At 38.2% G+C, this 20,716-nt stretch overlaps 2 protein-coding genes across 7 annotated transcripts in view; one reads left to right on the top strand and one right to left on the bottom strand.

Moving 5' to 3' along the window:
- Positions 1-3,650, top strand: part of LOC133633668 (calcium-binding protein 2-like) — an 87,783-nt gene extending 84,133 nt beyond the window's left edge. Inside the window, exon 9 of the mRNA XM_062026283.1 lies at positions 2,833-3,650. Coding sequence (XP_061882267.1) covers positions 2,833-2,861 — 29 coding nt within the window. The 3' untranslated portion in view covers positions 2,862-3,650. The remainder of the gene's footprint in view (positions 1-2,832) is intronic.
- A 1,718-nt stretch (positions 3,651-5,368) lies between these two features.
- lonrf1 (LON peptidase N-terminal domain and ring finger 1) overlaps positions 5,369-20,716 on the bottom strand; it is a 60,395-nt gene continuing 45,047 nt past the window's right edge. For all 6 annotated transcript variants that reach the window (XM_062026267.1, XM_062026266.1, XM_062026268.1 and 3 more), the window contains 7 exons: positions 19,736-19,823; positions 19,535-19,649; positions 15,615-15,736; positions 15,381-15,539; positions 12,325-12,487; positions 12,092-12,244; positions 5,369-5,994 (listed from right to left, as the gene is read on the bottom strand). In XM_062026267.1, coding sequence (XP_061882251.1) covers positions 5,836-5,994; positions 12,092-12,244; positions 12,325-12,487; positions 15,381-15,539; positions 15,615-15,736; positions 19,535-19,649; positions 19,736-19,823 — 959 coding nt within the window. In that variant the 3' untranslated portion in view covers positions 5,369-5,835. The remainder of the gene's footprint in view (positions 5,995-12,091; positions 12,245-12,324; positions 12,488-15,380; positions 15,540-15,614; positions 15,737-19,534; positions 19,650-19,735; positions 19,824-20,716) is intronic.

Genomic DNA, 20,716 nt, shown 5'->3' with positions numbered 1-20,716 from the left:
TTACGGCAGCTGTCGCAACCTTCTTAAAACAACCGCAGCACATACATATATATACAACACTGCAGCACATACATATATATACAACACTGCAGCACATACATATATATACAACACTGCAGCACATACATATATATACAACACTGCAGCACATACATATATATACAACACTGCAGCACATACATATATATACAACACTGCAGCACATACATATATATACAACACTGCAGCACATACATATATATACAACACTGCAGCACATACATATATATACAACACTGCAGCACATACATATATATACAACACTGCAGCACATACATATATATACAACACTGCAGCACATACATATATATACAACACTGCAGCACATACATATATATATACAACACTGCAGCACATACATATATATACAACACCGCAGCACATACATATATATACAACACTGCAGCACATACATATATATACAACACCGCAGCACATACATATATATACAACACTGCAGCACATACATATATATATACAACACTGCAGCACATACATATATATACAACACTGCAGCACATACATATATATACAACACTGCAGCACATACATATATATACAACACTGCAGCACATACATATATATACAACACTGCAGCACATACATATATATACAACACTGCAGCACATACATATATATACAACACTGCAGCACATACATATATATACAACACTGCAGCACATACATATATATACAACACTGCAGCACATACATATATATACAACACTGCAGCACATACATATATATACAACACTGCAGCACATACATATATATATACAACACTGCAGCACATACATATATATACAACACTGCAGCACATACATATATATACAACACTGCAGCACATACATATATATACAACACTGCAGCACATACATATATATACAACATATCTCCCTTTTTTAACTTTTGTTTTTCTTTCCTTGTAAACGTTACAAAATCACACTGTAGATGTGTTGTCTGTCTAATTATAAATAATGCAGACGAGGCGTGTTGGCTGACTTCTTGACGTTTACTTTCACAGCATGGCAACATGCAACACTTTTCGGGGCTACCGCGCATGCTCGTCACTCCCGTTGCATGCTGGGTAGTGTAGTTGTTATATTCTCTAGCTCATAACATCTTTCCCCCTATAAAGAAATAATGTTAACTCAATAAAGTGTATTTCTTTTTTTAGCTTTAACTTTTCATTTTTTAGCATTGTAACCACATTTGCAAACAACTTTTCTCTTCATAGAATTTTCTTTCTTTCTTTAAAGTGCAAAAATGTCAAAGCATCATAACAAACAGTTATGTCAAATAGCAGCAGAAGTGCACTTTTTGGAGAGCTGTATTATTTCCAGTTTTGTGCCCAAGGGACTGATTTTATTTAACACTATATTATTATTTATACACCTATAGTGATCACAGAGACAGCTTGTTTTTGTGTTACTGTATATATTTGTTTCTCTGAAAAATCCCACTTAATATACTTTGGGTAACAACAGTCAATGTTTATTTATTTTATTTTATTTTTTTAGCGGAGTAACAGTCAATATTTATTTATTTATTAGATTAAATTGTTTTATTATATAATAAAAGTGAGCTTTTGTTAAATCAAATATTGTGTTTTTTTTTCCATATACAACAACCTATCTGGACTCCATAAGAGAATCGATAAGGAATCGGTTCGATAAGAGGATTCGATAATAGGCTCGAACTCGATAATTCCTTATCAAACATCATCCCTAGTCATGATGTCATAATGTCATGTCATGTCACGATGTCATAATTTCATGACATGATGTCATAATGTCATGATGTCATAATATCATAACATCATGTCATGATGTCATGATGTCATAATGTCATGATGTCATAATGTCATGTCATAATGTCATGATGTCATAATGTCATGATGTCATGATGTCATGGCATGATGTCATAATGTCATGTCATGATGTCATAATGTCATGTCATGATGTCATAATTTCATGATGTCATAATTTCATGTCATGATGTCATAATGTCATAATTTCATGTCATGATGTCATAATGTCATGATGTCATGATGTCATGTCATAATGTCATAATTTCATGTCATGATGTCATGATGTCATGATGTCATAATGTCATAATTTCATGTCATGATGTCATGATGTCATGATGTCATAATGTCATGATGTCATGATGTCATAATGTCATGATGTCATGTCATAATGTCATAATTTCATGTCATGATGTCATGATGTCATGATGTCATAATGTCATGATGTCATGATGTCATAATGTTATAATTTCATGTCATGATGTCATGATGTCATGATGTCATGATGTCATAATGTCATGTCATGATGTCATAATGTCATAATGTCATGTCATGATGTCATAATTTCATGATGTCATGTCATAATTTCATGTCATGCTGTCATAATGTCATAATGTCATGTCATAATGTCATAATGTCATGATGTCATAATGTCATGTCATAATGTCATGTCATAATGTCATAATGTCATGTTATGATGTCATAATGTCATGTCATAATGTCATGTCATGATGTCATAATGTCATGATGTCATGTCATGATGTCATAATGTCATGTCATAATGTCATAATTTCATGTCATGATGTCATAATGTCATGATGTCATAATGTCATAATGTCATGTCATGATGTTATGTCATAATGTCATGATGTCATGATGTCATGATGTCATAATGTCATGATGTCATGATGTCATAATGTCATAATTTCATGTCATGATGTCATAATGTCATGCTGTCATAATTTCATGTCATAATGTCTCTGCAGAGTTTGTGATGATGCTGTCTGCTCGCTGACCTGAGGACCACACACACACACACACACACACACACACACACACACACACACACACACACACACACACACACACACACACACACACACACACACACACACACACACACACACACACACACACACACACACACACACACACACACACACACACACACACACACACACACACACACACACACACACACACACACACACACACACACACACACACACAGCTCCTGTCCTGCAGTCTGCCTGGTGTGTATTCTACGGCATAGCTCAGTTGGTAGAGTGGCCGTGCCAGCAACTTGAGGGATCCAGGTTCGATCCCCGCTTCCGCCATCCTAGTCACTGCCGTTGTGTCCTTGGGCAAGACACTTGACCCACCTGCTGCCACCTGCTGCCACCCACACGGCTTCAAATGTCACTTCCATGTTGGCTTTCACTCAGGACAGCACTTTGAGTCACTAGAGAAAAGCACTCCAATATAATTCACTTCACTACTTAGTCATCTGTCTGCTCCTGTCCTGCTGTCTGTATTCTACTTAGTGGTCACGCATGGAAGGAGGACAATGGATTGTATTTTCAAAATAAAATGTGTGTATTCTACTTAGTGATCACACATAGGAGGAGGGACAATGGATTGTATTTTCAAAATAAAATGTGTGTATTCTACTTAGTGATCACACATAGGAGGAGGGACAATGGATTGTATTTTCAAAATAAAATGTGTGTATTCTACTTAGTGGTCACGCATGGAAGGAGGGACAATGGATTGTATTTTCAAAATAAAATGGTGGAGTCTGTGCAAAGGGCGAGTTATGAAACGTTTGATTGAAAGAAGCAAAGATGCTGCAATGTCGCCCCCTTGTGGCTGCAGACGCCACACACGCACACACACACACACACACACACACACACACACACACACACACACACACACACACACAGACACACACACACACACACGAAAATCCAAACAGGCGGGGGGGGCCAGATGGATATTTTTCATATTGCAAACATGAGCTAAATATACTTTTTATACCTCTCAAGGTCTCAGTCATATAAATGTTTTAAAAAAAAAGTCATATTAACATTTTTATTCAAAGCCTTTCTGTCGATATAAAGTTGCTGTTTTTGTGATGTTTTATGCCCTTTTTGTCAAACCCGTGTTTTTTGTGGCAACAACACAAAATATGCGATATTTCCCCCCTAAAAATAAGTAATGAAGTAATTTGAGCCTTAAATAGATCAACAATTCATAATATTGATTTTAGTTTTTAAAATTCTATTAATATTCTTGGGGATCCAAAAGGGCCCCCACTCATAAAAGTGTTAAAAATAAGTCATACTTTTTTCTCTTTTTTACTTTTAGTGCTTAATTCTCTTGATCCACTTTAGATCCATCCATTGATTAAACCTTCCTATTATTTTTGTCATGTTTTTTTGTTTTATGGTCTTTTTGTCAAATTTTTTTTTTTTATATGGCAAACACATGACATAAGTAACATGGCATAAGTAACATGACAAATAAGTAACATGGTCAATAATGCATAGCATTGATTTAATATTTTTGTTTGATCAATGACCATTTAAAAAAAAAAAAAAAAAATTTTTTTTAAATATTGGGGATCCACAAGTGCCCCACTCATAAAAGTGTTAAAAATATTCACATATTTTTTCTTTTACTTTTAAGGCTTAAATCTGTAGATCCACTTCAGATCTATCCATAGATTATACACTTATATTTTTTGTTTTATGCTCTTTTTTCAAAGAAAACCTTTTTTTTTTATATGGCAAATACACAACATATGCAAAATGGCCAATAATTCTTAACATTGATTTTAGGTCATTAAGTTTTGATCAATGACCGTTTTTTTTTTTTTTACTTTTAACGCTTAAGTTTCTAGATCAACTTTAGATCTATACATCGATTTTACTCTTCATTATTTTTTCAAGTTTTTTTGTTTGTTTTATGCCGCTTAGTTTTCCATATGGCAAACACACAACAAATGCAATATGGCCAATAATTCATAACATTGATTTTAATCCATTATTATTTTTTGATCGAGCGTTTAGAAAAAAATCCCACTAAAATTCTTGGGGATCCAAAAGGTGCCTCATAAAAGTGCTAGAAATAACCATACCTTTTTATTTATTTTTTAAAGTTTTTTTGTTTGTTTTATTCTGTTTTTGTCAAAATAAATCTTTCCTTTTCATATGGCCAACACAAAATATGCAATATTTCAAAGTAGAATATCTGAGGTGCCTTAAACGAATCAAAGTCTCGTAATGTTGATTTAACCCATGATTATTTTTGAGCACTGACAGTTTAAAGAAAAAACAACCTGCATGGCATCTTTGTGTCATTAGAGTCAAACTTGCAACTTTTTCTTGTTACATTTCACTTGTTTGCTCTTTTTCTTTTTATGGGGTTTTTATACAGTATTCCTAGAATGGCCAATAAAAGAAACTAAGCCAAATGGCCCTCATGCCACACCACTAAACTAAGCACATGAGGCTTGAGTAGAAAACAAGTCCTTTTATTGAAAATGCTTTGTATCGTTACCACAAGAGAGTCTCTCCAAAAAGCCGTACTAGAAATGATTTCCAAAAAACAAGCCCCGCCTCCCGACCGAGATGACAAAGAATGGTGCGTCGTGACCTTGAGACGGCCGAGCTGACACCGGGGGAGGAAGGAAAAGGAATGGTCAGCAAGGAGGTGGAAGGCAAATGCAGATGTTTATACTTTGCAGCATCTTCTTCTCTTTCACTCCACTCAACTAATTGGTGAGAAACTGGAAGAGTTTGGCTGGAAGATTTTCAAAGATGGAGTCATTCTTGACACAGGAAGCAACTTAGCAGCGAGTACACGCCATCAACCTTTTTTCTAAATTTTTTTTTACAGCAGTCTGGATTTTTCCCGTCTTCAGAGTTCAGGAACATTCTGGAAGCTTTGGTGTGTCCCTGGGCGCCAGGAGGAAGGACAAAGTGCTAGTTGTTGGGGACGCTCTGTAGATAAGTCAGGATGTGCTGGATCTTCTGCAGGCGCTCCTTCAGGCTGCTCATGCACAGCACAGACAGTTGGTAGCGCCGGTCGATGGGCAGCACGGCCAGCAGCCACCAGCAGCATGCAGGACCGTCGGGTGTGGCCTGGACAACAAGTCAAACACACGCTTTAGTCGGGTGTGGCCTGGACAACAAGTCAAACACACGCTTTAGTCGGGTGTGGCCTGGACAACAAGTCAAACACACGCTTTAGTCGGGTGTGGCCTGGACAACAAGTCAAACACACGCTTTAGTCGGGTGTGGCCTGGACAACAAGTCAAACACACGCTTTAGTCGGGTGTGGCCTGGACAACAAGTCAAACACACGCTTTAGTCGGGTGTGGCCTGGACAATAAGTCAAACACACGCTTTAGTCAGGTGTGGCCTGGACAACAAGTCAAACACACGCTTTAGTCGGGTGTGGCCTGGACAACAAGTCAAACACACGCTTTAGTCGGGTGTGGCCTGGACAACAAGTCAAACACACGCTTTAGTCGGGTGTGGCCTGGACAACAAGTCAAACACACGCTTTAGTCGGGTGTGGCCTGGACAACAAGTCAAACACACGCTTTAGTCGGGTGTGGCCTGGACAACAAGTCAAACACACGCTTTAGTCGGGTGTGGCCTGGACAACAAGTCAAACACACGCTTTAGTCGGGTGTGGCCTGGACAACAAGTCAAACACACGCTTTAGTCGGGTGTGGCCTGGACAATAAGTCAAACACACGCTTTAGTCAGGTGTGGCCTGGACAACAAGTCAAACACACGCTTTAGTCGGGTGTGGCCTGGACAACAAGTCAAACACACGCTTTAGTCGGGTGTGGCCTGGACAACAAGTCAAACACACGCTTTAGTCGGGTGTGGCCTGGACAACAAGTCAAACACACGCTTTAGTCGGGTGTGGCCTGGACAACAAGTCAAACACACGCTTTAGTCGGGTGTGGCCTGGACAACAAGTCAAACACACGCTTTAGTCGGGTGTGGCCTGGACAATAAGTCAAACACACGCTTTAGTCGGGTGTGGCCTGGACAACAAGTCAAACACACACTTTAGTCGGGTGTGGCCTGGACAACAAGTCAAACACACGCTTTAGTCGGGTGTGGCCTGGACAACAAGTCAAACACACGCTTTAGTCGGGTGTGGCCTGGACAACAAGTCAAACACACGCTTTAGTCGGGTGTGGCCTGGACAACAAGTCAAACACACGCTTTAGTCGGGTGTGGCCTGGACAACAAGTCAAACACACGCTTTAGTCGGGTGTGGCCTGGACAACAAGTCAAACACACGCTTTAGTCGGGTGTGGCATGGACAACAAGTCAAACACACGCTTTAGTCGGGTGTGGCCTGGACAACAAGTCAAACACACGCTTTAGTCGGGTGTGGCATGGACAACAAGTCAAACACACGCTTTAGTCGGGTGTGGCATGGACAACAAGTCAAACACACACTTTAGTCGGGTGTGGCCTGGACAACAAGTCAAACACACACTTTAGTCGGGTGTGGCCTGGACAACAAGTCAAACACACACTTTAGTCGGGTGTGGCCTGGATAACAAGTCAAACACACGCTTTAGTCGGGTGTGGCCTGGACAACAAGTCAAACACACGCTTTAGTCGGGTGTGGCCTGGACAACTTTACATTCTATCTAACAGATTTTATCAACAGCTTTTATTCGGCCCGCAGGATGAGTTTGCCTAATTTTGGAATGAAAGAAACTGCTGTTCTAAATGTGTCCACTAGATGTCACAATAGCAACTCTTTGTATCTTTGTAGATGCCAAATATTGGAAAACAAATCAATCACATGTTATCATCTTCCCACTCCCTTTCAGGCAAATCTGCACAACCCTGCATTACATATACTGTACATTACCTTTTGCACTATATTAATTTATATTATTATATGTTGTCAACTTTGTACTTTTTTTAAAAAATGTCATCGCCTGAAATAAATAAATAAATAAAATAAATAAATGAAATGAAGTTAGTGCACCAGTTAAGGAAAATGAACAAACTACAAAAAATAACATCCTGTAATTTGATTTTGATATTATTTCTTTATGTTGATAGATAAAAAAATGAACAGCAAAGAGTTGACTGATGAACATTATCACATCATTTATTCAGAAAGTATAAATAAGGACAAATAAAGATAAAATACAATTAATGGTAACTAGGGATGTCCGATAATGGCTTTTTGCCGATATCCGATATTGTCCAACTCTTTAATTACCGATACCGATATCAACCGATACCGATATCAACCGATATATACAGTGGTGGAATTAACACATTATTATGCCTAATTTGGACAACCAGGTATGGTGAAGATAAGGTCCTTTTAAAAAAATGGATAAAATAAGATAACTTAATTAAAAACATTTTCTTGAATAAAAAAGAAAGTAAAACAATATAAAAACAGTTACATAGAAACTAGTAATGAATGAAAATGAGTAAAATTAACTGTTAAAGGTTAGTACTATTAGTGGAGCAGCAGCACGCACAATCATGTGTGCTTACGGACTGTATCCCTTGCAGACTGTATTGATATATATTGATATATAATGTAGGAAGCAGAATATTAATAACAGAAAGAAACAACCCTTTTGTGTGAATGAGTGTAAATGGGGGAGGGAGGTTTTTTGGGTTGGTGCACTAATTGTAAGTGTATCTTGTGTTTTTTATGTTGATTTAATTAAAAACAAAAAACAAACAAAAAAAAAAACCCGATACAGATAATAAAAAAAACGATACCGATAATTTCCAATATTACATTTTGCCGATATTATCGGACATCCCTAATGGTAACATGTAAGTGTAAAAAAAAAAAAAAACGACATTATGATTTGAACATTTTCAGAATGTGCTCGTTTTATTTTGAAACAAAGAATCTGAAGTTGTCTTTATTTTTAAGTGACCGTGCCGTGATTTGACCACTTTTTCCTCCATGTGGCCCCCCATCTAAAATGACTGACACCCCTGCTCTAATGAAGCTACTTCATACTTGCCAACCTTGAGACCTCCAATATCGGGAGGTGTGGGGCGGGGGGCGTGGTTATTTACAGCTAGAATTCACCAACTCGAGTATTTCATATATATATATATATATATATATATATATATATATGTATGAAATACTTGACTTTCAGTGAATTCTAGCTATATATATATATTTTTTATTTTATTTACATAGAAAAAAAATAAAAATACTTGAATTTCAGTGTTCTCGTGGCTATCCATTAGATGGCAGTATTGTCCTGTTTAACTTCTCCGTTCATCATGAGTATATCATTTCGGCCGCCGTGTCTGTAATTTCCTCGTTCTTCTGCTTCGTCTCCTTGTTGCGTGCGCAGTTGTGCACTCTATAAAAGCCCTAGATGTTATGACGTCTTCGGGCAGGCAAGCTGTTTATATTGTGGGAAAGCGGACGTGAGAACAGGCTGTCCCCGCTCAGTCTCAGGTCCGCATTGAGCGGGAGGGGGCGTGGCCTCCAGCTCCGGCTGAATACCGGGAGTTTGTCGGGAGAAAATCTCTGCCGGGAGAGGCGCTGAATATCGGGATTGTCCCGCTAAAAACAGGAGGGTTGGCAAGTATGAGCTAGTTCCAAGTCAGGTCACATGTCAGGAAACTCCTTCTGGTTACGAGGAGATGGACTAAACATGTCGAGAACAACAATTTAACTTTTATTTCAAAGTGTTTTCTTCTTCTTAAAAGATGACTCCATTTAGCTGCTTGATGCCAACATGGTTGACATATTCAATGTTTGATACTGTGGACCCCCTAGTCAAAGTCTCTGTGGACCCCCTAGTCAAAGTCTCTGTGGACCCCCTAGTCAAAGTCTCTGTGGACCCCCTAGTCAAAGTCTCTGTGGACCCCCTAGTCAAAGTCTCTGTGGACCCCTGACATAAAGTGCTGCATCCAAGTGGAGACTGTGGACTAGAATACTGCCCTTCTTTGCTCGGTATCAATAGTGCAAAGAAGGGTCTTATTGCGGTGACTTGCACTCCGCCATGAGGTCACATGACTGATGTCTACGAGCCACTTTAGTCAGACGAGGGGATTCTCTGCACGCCACTTGTGACGTGGAAGCAGCGGTGGGTGGGATTAGCTATGAAGCACCCGCAAAGCTCTTTAGCCAATATTGTCCAAAGACTCCACCCCCGTGGTTGTCCTCGGGAGATGTAATCCTCTCCAAGCGCTTCCTGGTATTACAGACCTAAGGCGCTTTAAGTCCACGGTAATGTAGGGGTGTCTACAAAAAGCAAGCATCAGCAGAACTATATATACATATATATATATACATATATATATATATATATATATACATATATATATATATATATATACATATATATATATATACACATATATATATACATATATATATATATACACATATATACATATATATATTAGGGATGTCCGATAATATCGGCCTGCCGATATTATCGGCCGATAAATGCGTTAAAATGTAATATCGGAAATTATCGGTATCGTTTTTTTTATTATTGGTATCGTTTTTTTTTTTTTTTTTTTTTTATTAAATCAACATAAAAAACACAAGATACACTTACAATTAGTGCACCAACCCAAAAAACCTCCCTCCTCATTCACACAAAAGGGTTGTTTCTTTCTGTTATCAATATTCTGCTTCCTACATTATATATCAATATATATCAATACAGTCTGCAAGGGATACAGTCCGTAAGCACACATGATTGTGCGTGCTGCTGCTCCACTAATAGTACTAACCTTTAACAGTTAATTTTACTCATTTTCATTCATTACTAGTTTCTATGTAACTGTTTTTATATTGTTGTACTTTCTTTTTTATTCAAGAAAATGTTTTTAATTTATTTATCTTATTTTATTTTATAGTTTTTTTTTTTAAAAGTACCTTATCTTCACCATACCTGGTTGTCCAAATTAGGCATAATAATGTGTTAATTCCACGACTGTATATATCGGTTGATATCGGTATCGGTAATTAAAGAGTTGGACAATATCGGAATATCGGATATCGGCAAAAAGCCATTATCGGACATCCCTAATATATATATATATATATAAATATATATATATATATATATATATATATATATATATATATATATATATATATATATATATAAATATATATTTATATATATATATATTATATATATATAAAAAAAAAATATATATATATATAAATATATATATATATAAATATATATTTAAAAAAAATAAATATATATATATATATATAAAAATATATATATATAAATATATATATATATAAAAATATATATATATAAATATATATATATATATTTATATATATATATATATAAAAATAAATAAATATATATATATATTCATTTATATATATATATATAAAAACATATATTTATATTTATATATATATATATATATATAAAAATATATATATACATTAAAAAAAATATATATATATATAAAAAAAATATATATATATAAATATATATATATATATATATATTTATTTATTTATATATATATATAAAAATATATATTTATATTTATATATATATATATTATATATATATATATATATAAAAATATATATATATATACATTAAAAAAAATATATATATATATATAAAAAAAAATATATATATATAAATATATATATATTTATTTATATATATATATATATATATATATATATATATATATATATATATATATATATATATATATATATATATATATATATATATATAAAATTCTAAAAATCCTAGTAAAAAACTATAAAAAGTGCAAGAAAAGAGCAAACAGGTGAAATGTGGACTCTAACAACACAAAACTGCCAAGCAGGATTTAGTTTTTTACTTTAAAGCTGTCAATACTCCAAAAATATAATGAATCAAATGTAATGTTGTTATGAATTATTGACTAATTACTTCCCCGCATCTGCGGTCCCCTCCGAGGTTTCTCATTGTCATCCCATTGGGTTGAGTTTTTCCTTGCCCTGATGTGGGATCTGAGCCCAGGATGTGGTTGTGGCTTGTGCAGCCCTTTGAGACACTGGTGATTTAGGGCTATATAAGTCAACTTTGATTGATTCTTATAGCCGAGTATGTAAATAAACACAATGGCAATATTTCATGTTTAGCACATGCTAGTAGTACAGTAAGTGCATCCATCCACTGTATTGTTGGCACAGACACACGACACACACCTGGATGTCAGCTTCTCGCTCTGGCATGGCTCCAAAGTGCTGCAGGATCTGGTTGTGGAAGCGGACTTTGAGGTTCTGGAACCAGACCCGGGCCTGCTCGTACACGGCGTCGTGCAGCTCTTGGAGGCTCTCCAGCTCTTCACTGTCGGCCACCTGAAAGCCAACATGGAGACTTTAGTGTGACGCCATGAGGACCTTGGCACCACGTTAGAAAGGAGAGCGCAGGTTGGTACCCGAGTGTCTTCTAGGTGCTCGATGTCAGCAATGCTGTAACCGTCCTTCATCCCTCGGGAGAGGACACGGAAGCGCTTGCCTCCAATGGTGTCCACCACTGACCTGCCATCGGGCAGGAAGTGGACACTCCTGATGACCAGCATGCATCCATAGTCTGCAAACCTGACGGGGAGGATTGCATGTTTTTAACCGGGAAGCAAAAAGGTGCCATATACGTATAAGACAAATAATGAGGAACAGTTACGGGTGTAACGGTACACACAAATTTGGGTTCGTTACGTACCTCGGTTAGTTCATTTTCAGTACAGTAAGAAAACAACAAAATGTCATTTTTTTGGGTTATTTATTTACCTAATTTACAAAATCTTCCACCAAAAATATTTTTCTCAGTGTAATATTTGATGTGAAGTAATGGGAACCTTGGATAGGTCAATAATTCATAACAACATTGATTTTGATTCAATATTATGTTTTGAGCAATGACACTTGGAAAGAAAAAAAACAGCTTTGTTTTATTAGTCAACATTGCAACTTTTTCTAAATTAAAGCTTTTTTATTTCACTTTTGTTATGTTTTTGTTTATTTGAATAGTATTTTTAGAATGTGCCGTGGGCCTTTAAAACATTAGCTGTGGGCCGCAAATGGCCTCCGGGGGCACACTTTTGACACCCCTGCTATAGATAATAAATAGAGATGTCCGATAAATGCTTTAAAATGTAATATCGGAAATTATCGGTATCTGTTTTTTTATTATCGGTATCGTTTTTGTTTTGTTTTTGTTTTTATTAAATCCACATAAAAAACACAAGATACACTTACAATTAGTGCACCAACCCAAAAAACCTCCCTCCCCCATTTACACTCATTCACACAAAAGGGTTGTTTCATATTCTGCTTCCTACATTATATATCAATATATATCAATACAGTCTGCAAGGGATACAGTCCGTAAGCACACATGATTGTGCGTGCTGCTGCTCCACTAATAGTACTAACCTTTAACAGTTAATTTTACTCATTTTCATTAATTACTAGTTTCTATGTAACTGTTTTTATATTGTTTTACTTTCTTTTGTATTCAAGAAAATGTTTTTAATTTATTTATCTTATTTTATTTTAAAAAAAAAGAACCTTATCTTCACCATACCTGGTTGACCAAATTAGGCATAATAATGTGTTAATTCCACCACTGTATATATCGGTATCGGTAATTAAAGAGTTGGACAATATCGGATATCGGCAAAAAGCCATTATCGGACATCCCTAATAATAAAACATGAAATGTGATAAATCTATGGATAAAAAGCAGAGCCTGGCGACGCATGCGCGTTTATCATAACTCTCTCTCTCTCTCTCTCTCTCTCTCTCTGTCTCTGCCCCTCCCTCACCAATGCTGCTGTTTGTTTTGTTTTTAACCCCTTCTTAAAGGCCTACTGAAATGACATTTTTTTTTATTTAAACGAGGATAGCAGATCCATTCTATGTGTCATACTTGATCATTTCGCGATATTGCCATATTTTTGCTGAAAGGATTTAGTAGAGAACATCAACGATAAAGTTCGCAACTTTTGGTCTCTGATAAAAAAAAAGCCTTGCCTGTACCGGAAGTAGCGTGACGTCACAGGAGCTAGTATTCCTCACAATTCCCCGTTGTTTACAATGGAGTGAGAGAGATTCCGACCGAGAAAGCGACGATTACCCCATTAATTTGAGCGAGGATGAAAGATTCGTGGATGAGGAACGTGAGAGTGAAGGACTAGCGTGCAATGCAGGACGCATATTTTTTCGCTCTGATCGTAACTTAGGTAGAAGCTGGCTCATTGGATTCCACACTTTCTCCTTTTTCTATTGTGGATCACGGATTTGTATTTTAAACCACCTGGGATACTATATCCTCTTGAAAATGAGAGTTGAGAACGCCAAATGGACATTCACAGTGACTTTTATCTCCACGACAATACATCGGTGAAGCACTTTAGCTACGGAGCTAACATGATAGCATCGTGCTTAAATGCAGATAGAAACAAAAGAAATAAACCCCTGACTGGAAGGATAGACAGAAGATCAACAATACTATTAAACCATGGACATGTAACTACACGGTTAATGTTTTCCAGCTTGGCGAAGCTTAAAAATGCTGTTGCTAACGACGCCATTGAAGCTACCTTAGCAACGGGACCTCACAGAGCTATGCTAAAAACATTAGCTATCCACCTACGCCAGCCAGCCCTCATCTTCTCATCAACACCCGTGCTCACCTGCGTTCCAGCGATCGACGGAAGACTTCACCCGATCATCAATGCGGTCGGCGGCTAGCGTCGAATAGCGCGTCTGCTATCCAAGTCACAGTCCTCATGGTTGTGTTGCTGCAGCCAGCCGCTAATACACCGATCCCACCTACAACTTCCTTCTTTGCAGTCTCCATTGTTCATTAAACAAATTGCAAAAAATTCACCAACACAGATGTCCAGAATACTGTGGAATTATGAGATGAAAACAGAGCTTTTTTGTATTGGATTCAATGTGTCCGAATACTTCCGCTTCAACCATTGACGTCACGCGCATACGTCATCATACATAGACCTTTTCAATCGGAAGTTTAGCGGGAAATTTAAAATGTCACTTTATAAGTTAACCCGGCCGTATTGGCATGTGTTGCAATGCTAAGATTTCATCATTGATATATAAACTATCAGACTGCGTGGTCGCTAGTAGTGGCTTTCAGTAGGCCTTTAACCCTGAACGTACATTGTTAATACACGCAACCCTAACTCAAAATGCCGGACATTTGAGGCATTTAAGAAAGTCCGCCCTGACAGCTCCGCAAAAGAGGACATGTCCGGTGAAAAGAGGACGTATGGTCAGTCTATCCTAGCCCGTTTGCTGCTAGCATGCCGTGTGTTGTGCCTGGGTGTGCATTGTTTACACAACGTGCGTTACGCTACTTAATATGTCCGTGTGGAAACTGGTTCGGTACACCTCCGCACCGAAACGGTTCAATACAAATACACGTACCGTTACACCCCTATGAAGTGTACAAGTGAGGTGTGCTCACCCTCTCTGCGGGTCGCTAATGCACATCCCAAACTGCTGCGTGCCCGTGTCCATGCAGCGGCGGATCATCAGGCGGTAACGCGGCTCGAAGACGTGCAGGGGGCAAGGCACGGTGGGGTAGGCCATGGTACACACGAAGATAGGCACCTGCTTTGTCAGGCTGAAAAACAAAAGACAGTTAGTCAGGTCCTCTTCCAGTGAACACACGCTGAGGGAAAAGCAGTAGCGAGCTTACTCAGAGAGCTCTCTGGTCTCCTGCAGGTGAGTCCTGGAGCGCTCCTCATACTCCTGACCCAAGTACTGTTGGATCAGCACATCCAACACACTTGTCACCGTGTACTTCCTGCAGGCCAGATACTGGGGAGGACAGGCGCATGATTAAAGTGGTCACTCGTGCACTCTGCATAGCGAGTTCAACTGCCTTGGCGTGGTTTCCATGGCCCGCTACATCTCCTACTTGATCCACAATATCAATCTCTCTCACCATTTCATAGTTTACACTCCACTAAACCTCCTGGCAAAACATTTAAGCCAGTAGTTGTCAAAGTTTAGTCAGCAGCTGAGAAAACAGCAAGTACCAGCATGCATTGAAGTGCAGGATCCTAGTAGGCCTAAGTATTCATTTAAAACCAGGCTAAGGTGTTATTTGTAACACTACACACAGTTTGAATATTTCATGAAGCGATTCTTTGGCGTACCACACTTTGATAATCACCCATCTAAAGTGAGTAAAATGTTCTTTGGAATCCCTTTCATAATAAAAGTTGTACGTTTATCTGGGAGTCTGACAAACATCTTTTAAATGGATCATCACGCTGGTTTTCCAGAGCCGGCGAGTGCCTGGACGCTTGTGGTGTGACATCCACAAGCAGCCTCCTTTACTCACATTTTCCGTCACTTCCGACGCTAATTTCCTGAATACCGGTATATGCTATATGTTTCCATGACTGTATATTTTATATATTCAGACGACGTATGGCTTGTTTGTTCATTCTGGCTACTAATTTGCTTCTTTATGCATACTTTGAGAGCCACATGACTTAATGTGACGATTCAATCACCTCACCGCCATCTTGGGTTGTGATTGGCTCTGGGGTATTATTTTGTAAACATTGGTCAGGAGCTTTCTCACCGTTTCCTATTTGTTCAAGTTAATTACTTTCTTTGAGCTGTTTTATAGCACAATGTATGTACTAAATCAGGGGTCGGCAACCCGCGGCTCTAGAGCCGCATGCGGCTCTTTAGCGCCGCCCTAGTGGCTCTCTGAAGCTTTTTTAAAAATGTATGAAAAATGGAAAAAGATGTTTGTATTAAACATGCTTCACTGATTCGAGTATTTGGCGAGCGCCGTTTTGTCCTACTAATTTTGGCGGTCCTTGAACTCACCTTAGTTTGTTTACATGTACAACTTTCTCCGACTTTCTAGGACGTGTTTTATGCCACTTCTTTTTCTGTCTCATTTTGTCCACCAAACTTTTAACGTTGTGCGTGAATACACAAAGGTGAGTTTTGTTGATGTTATTGACTTGTGTGGAGTGCTAATCAAACATATTTGGTCACTGCATGACTGCAAGCTAATCGATGCTAACATGCTATTTAGGCTAGCTATATGTACATATTGCATCATTATGCCTCATTTGTTGCTATATTTGAGCTCATTTAGTTTCCTTTAAGCCCTCTTAATTCAATGTATATAGTAGTAGATAGTGTGTCATATGACACACTATCTGTATGTAATATGGCTTCTAATTTGTTGCGGCTCCAGACAGATTTGTTTTTGTGTTTTTGGTCCAATATGGCTCTTTCAACATTTTGGGTTGCCGACCCCTGTACTAAATGGTCTAATACAAATATATACAACCCCTTTCCAAAACATTTGAATATCATGGAAAAGTGTATTTATTTCCATAACTCCGTTCAAAACGTTAAACTTCCATACATTATAGAATCAGGGCCCACAACTTCAAAGTATTTAGTTGTTTATTTGTACATCATTTGGGCCTCCAGCTCACAAAACCCAGATTTCAAAAAATGAGACTACTGTGAAGAAATCAGCCCGAACTTTACAGGGCATGAATGTTTGCCTCACTATACTCAGCTACTAAACTCAAAGCACCTGCACAGGTTTTCATGAAATTTGGTTGAATTGTCTCAGTGAGGATGAATATGGTGAAGACTTGACAACTGGCCAGAGGATGTAAAGTTCATAGCAAAGGATGTTCACAGAGTGTCCAAGGGAACATCTCTAGTGGAAGGGCAAAACGTGGCAGGAGAAGATGCACCGGCAGAAGAGCTGACCGTGAGCTTCTGCGGATTATGAAAGAGAGAATCTGGCAGAGATCTAGATAGAGTGGAATGAGGCGGGAGTCGAGCTTCAAAAACCACCACATTCAGACGCATCCTGGAGATGTGCTACAACTGTCGGGTTCCTCAAGTCAAACCTGAGCCAACGTAGGAAGCGTCTCATCTGGGCCAAGGACAAGAAGGACTGGACTGTTGGCCAGTGATGAAAGTAAAGTGTGCCTTTCAGTCGGGAATCCAGGTCCAAGGGTTTTGGAGGAAGACGGGTGAGGAACAGAACCCAAGCTGATTGGGGATGCAAAGTCCAGTCCCGGTGTTAGTCAACTCTGCTTTCTTAAACCCAAGGTCACCGCATCAGTCTACCAGAATGTTTGAGAGGACTTCTGCTGAGGATCTCTACAGAGATGCAGATTCCATCTGACCCTCATGCCCAGACCGCCAGAAGCAGCAAAACCTGCCATCACAGTGCTGGACTGGCCAGACCTAAGCCCCATTGGGAATGTTATGGAGAGGGAAATGAGCAAAGAGCAGCTGACTGTGGGCTTCCATAACTCCCAGTCCATACCACTGGCTGAGTGCCTCAAAGCCACAGCACGGTGATGAAGGCAAAGGGATTCCTTACAAACTATTTAAGATTGACATCTTTTTGAAAGTACCATGTTTTAGGATTGATTTGATGTGATCCTCACACTTTTTTACCCGCAAAAACTGAGAAGTAAATGGTGATTTCTTCACAGTATTCACATTTTTAAAAAATCCTGTTTGTGGGTTTTACGAGCTGGAAGCCCGAATTATGTACAAATAAACAACTAAACACTTGAAATCGTTGAAGTTGTGGACCCTGAATCTATCATCTATGGAAGTTTAACGTATTGAATGGAATTATGGAAATAAATACACTTTTCCGTGATATTCAAATTTTTTGGAAAGCGTCTGTATGTGACAGCAAAACACTTATTGTTAAAATAATTATGTGTAAGTTATCACTCAACTCTTATGCTTAAAGGCCGTTGCTATAGTTATTATCAATTGTGCTGAAGTTGTACTTTGCTATCTGTGCAAAGGGACATGGTCTCGTATCAGTGTTTGTGTCCTGCTGACTGCCAGGGGCGAACATCCTGTTCGTGACGCAGACAAAGCAGAGACAGGGCGATATCACGAGTGTCAGCACATTTGCATTTCTGAATAATCATATGTTGTGTCTAACTGGGGCGGCTGAAATTACCCACCCTTCCTTCAGAAGCAGCCTCTGTGATGTAACCAGGGACCTCCCAAATAAATAGAGGAGCACGTGGGCTGTGCCTTAGAGCGTAAGTTGGAACTGTAACTAAGTGTACAGCCCAATACATCTCTCCTCATTGACTAAATTGAACTCTGTCTCTGCATGATTCCTTGCTTCTTGTCTGTTTAATAGATGTAATCAGTGTTTGAACCTGACACTTATCTATTAAAAAAAAACTGTGTTGAAATGTAATTTTAATAATATTTATTGTAGTTTTCAAATTCTGATGATGCTTGTTATCTTCAACTATTGTTTTGTTTTTTACATCAATATTGCATGTATAAACCTCCTTGCTTTCCAATGATACCTACACTTTTTAAAATGGGGTGAATATTAAGAAAGTTATGACATTTAGAGAGTTGGATTTAATAAAAAGTCACAGCTAAAATTGTATTAAAATGTATAAGTCTATCAGTTTTAATAATCCATAACTTTTTTAAATTTATCACAGGAAAATTATGCAATGTTTTTTACAAGGACTGTGTGACAATAAATACCCCTTCCATGGAAACCAATGATCTGTACAAAAACATGCAGTACAATTCTTAATAATCGTCACCAGCGTTCCTCACCTCCTTCAAGCTCTCTTTGCAGAGGGGACACTGCGGCGTGTGGTCCAAACAGCGCTCCAGACAGTTTTTACAAAAGGTGTGGCCGCAGGGTGTGGTCACAGGCTCGTACAACAACCTGGTTTCAACAGCAGATCACATTTAAACGCCACAATCACACACATGCTGTAAGTACGGCGCGTAGAAACGTGCACCCGGCCTTACCTCATGCAGAGAGAGCACTCAAAATCGTTGGGATCAATGAGGTTCTTGGGAACACTTCTGCAGGTCTTAGCGTGGCTTTTTGTCACACCTTTAAGTAGACACAACGACATCACTTTAGTCCAGATGGAAAACTCACTTTGTGAGTACAGGCCTTATATTTTATGCCAAGGTTGAAATGAAAGGTGAATATAATGTCATTTAGTCAGTACACAGTTTATATACGGTACTATACACACTCAACTAAAACCATTTAATAACTAAAACACTTAGTCAGTACAGAGTTTATATACGGTACTATACACTCAATAACTAAAACCATTTAATAACTAAAACACTTAGTCAGTACAGAGTTTATATACGGTACTATACACACTCAACTAAAACCATTTCATAACTAAAACACTTAGTCAGTACAGAGTTTATATACGGTACTATACACTCAATAACTAAAACCACAGCCAGGTGTTCAAATTCATGTTTCCCTCAATTAAGTTCCACCAGCACTCATGCTGCCCCACACCTAGACCAGGCCTGGGCAATTATTTTGACTCGGGGGGGGGCCACATTTAGAGAAAATAATGTGTCTGGGGGCCGGTATATCTATTTTTAGGAACACTAATACAAAACCTCACAATAATGTCTGATTGAATGCTAAAAACGTTATGACAGACCGCCTTACAAAATAATGGAATTTTACATTTTTCTATGAAGGATAAAACACTGAATATTGACAAAATATGAATGCCACACCCAATTTCGATCGACATATTTCACAATCAAGTGAAACGCAACAAAAATGCAACTAACAGTGAAATATGAACGTGAAGGGTACAAAATAAACCCACCTACAATCTAAAATATGTGATAAATCACTAAGCTTTACAACTTTGTTGTGAAAATCTCCTTCCGCGTCTGTGGAAACGCTTCCCGCCCACACTGCTTGGTGCCTCGTCTGAGCTGCTGTGACGTAGATGACCATAG

Source organism: Entelurus aequoreus, linkage group LG18, assembly GCF_033978785.1.
Source record: "Entelurus aequoreus isolate RoL-2023_Sb linkage group LG18, RoL_Eaeq_v1.1, whole genome shotgun sequence".
Lineage (NCBI taxonomy): Eukaryota > Metazoa > Chordata > Actinopteri > Syngnathiformes > Syngnathidae > Entelurus > Entelurus aequoreus.
This window is presented reverse-complemented; position numbering and strand designations above follow the sequence as displayed.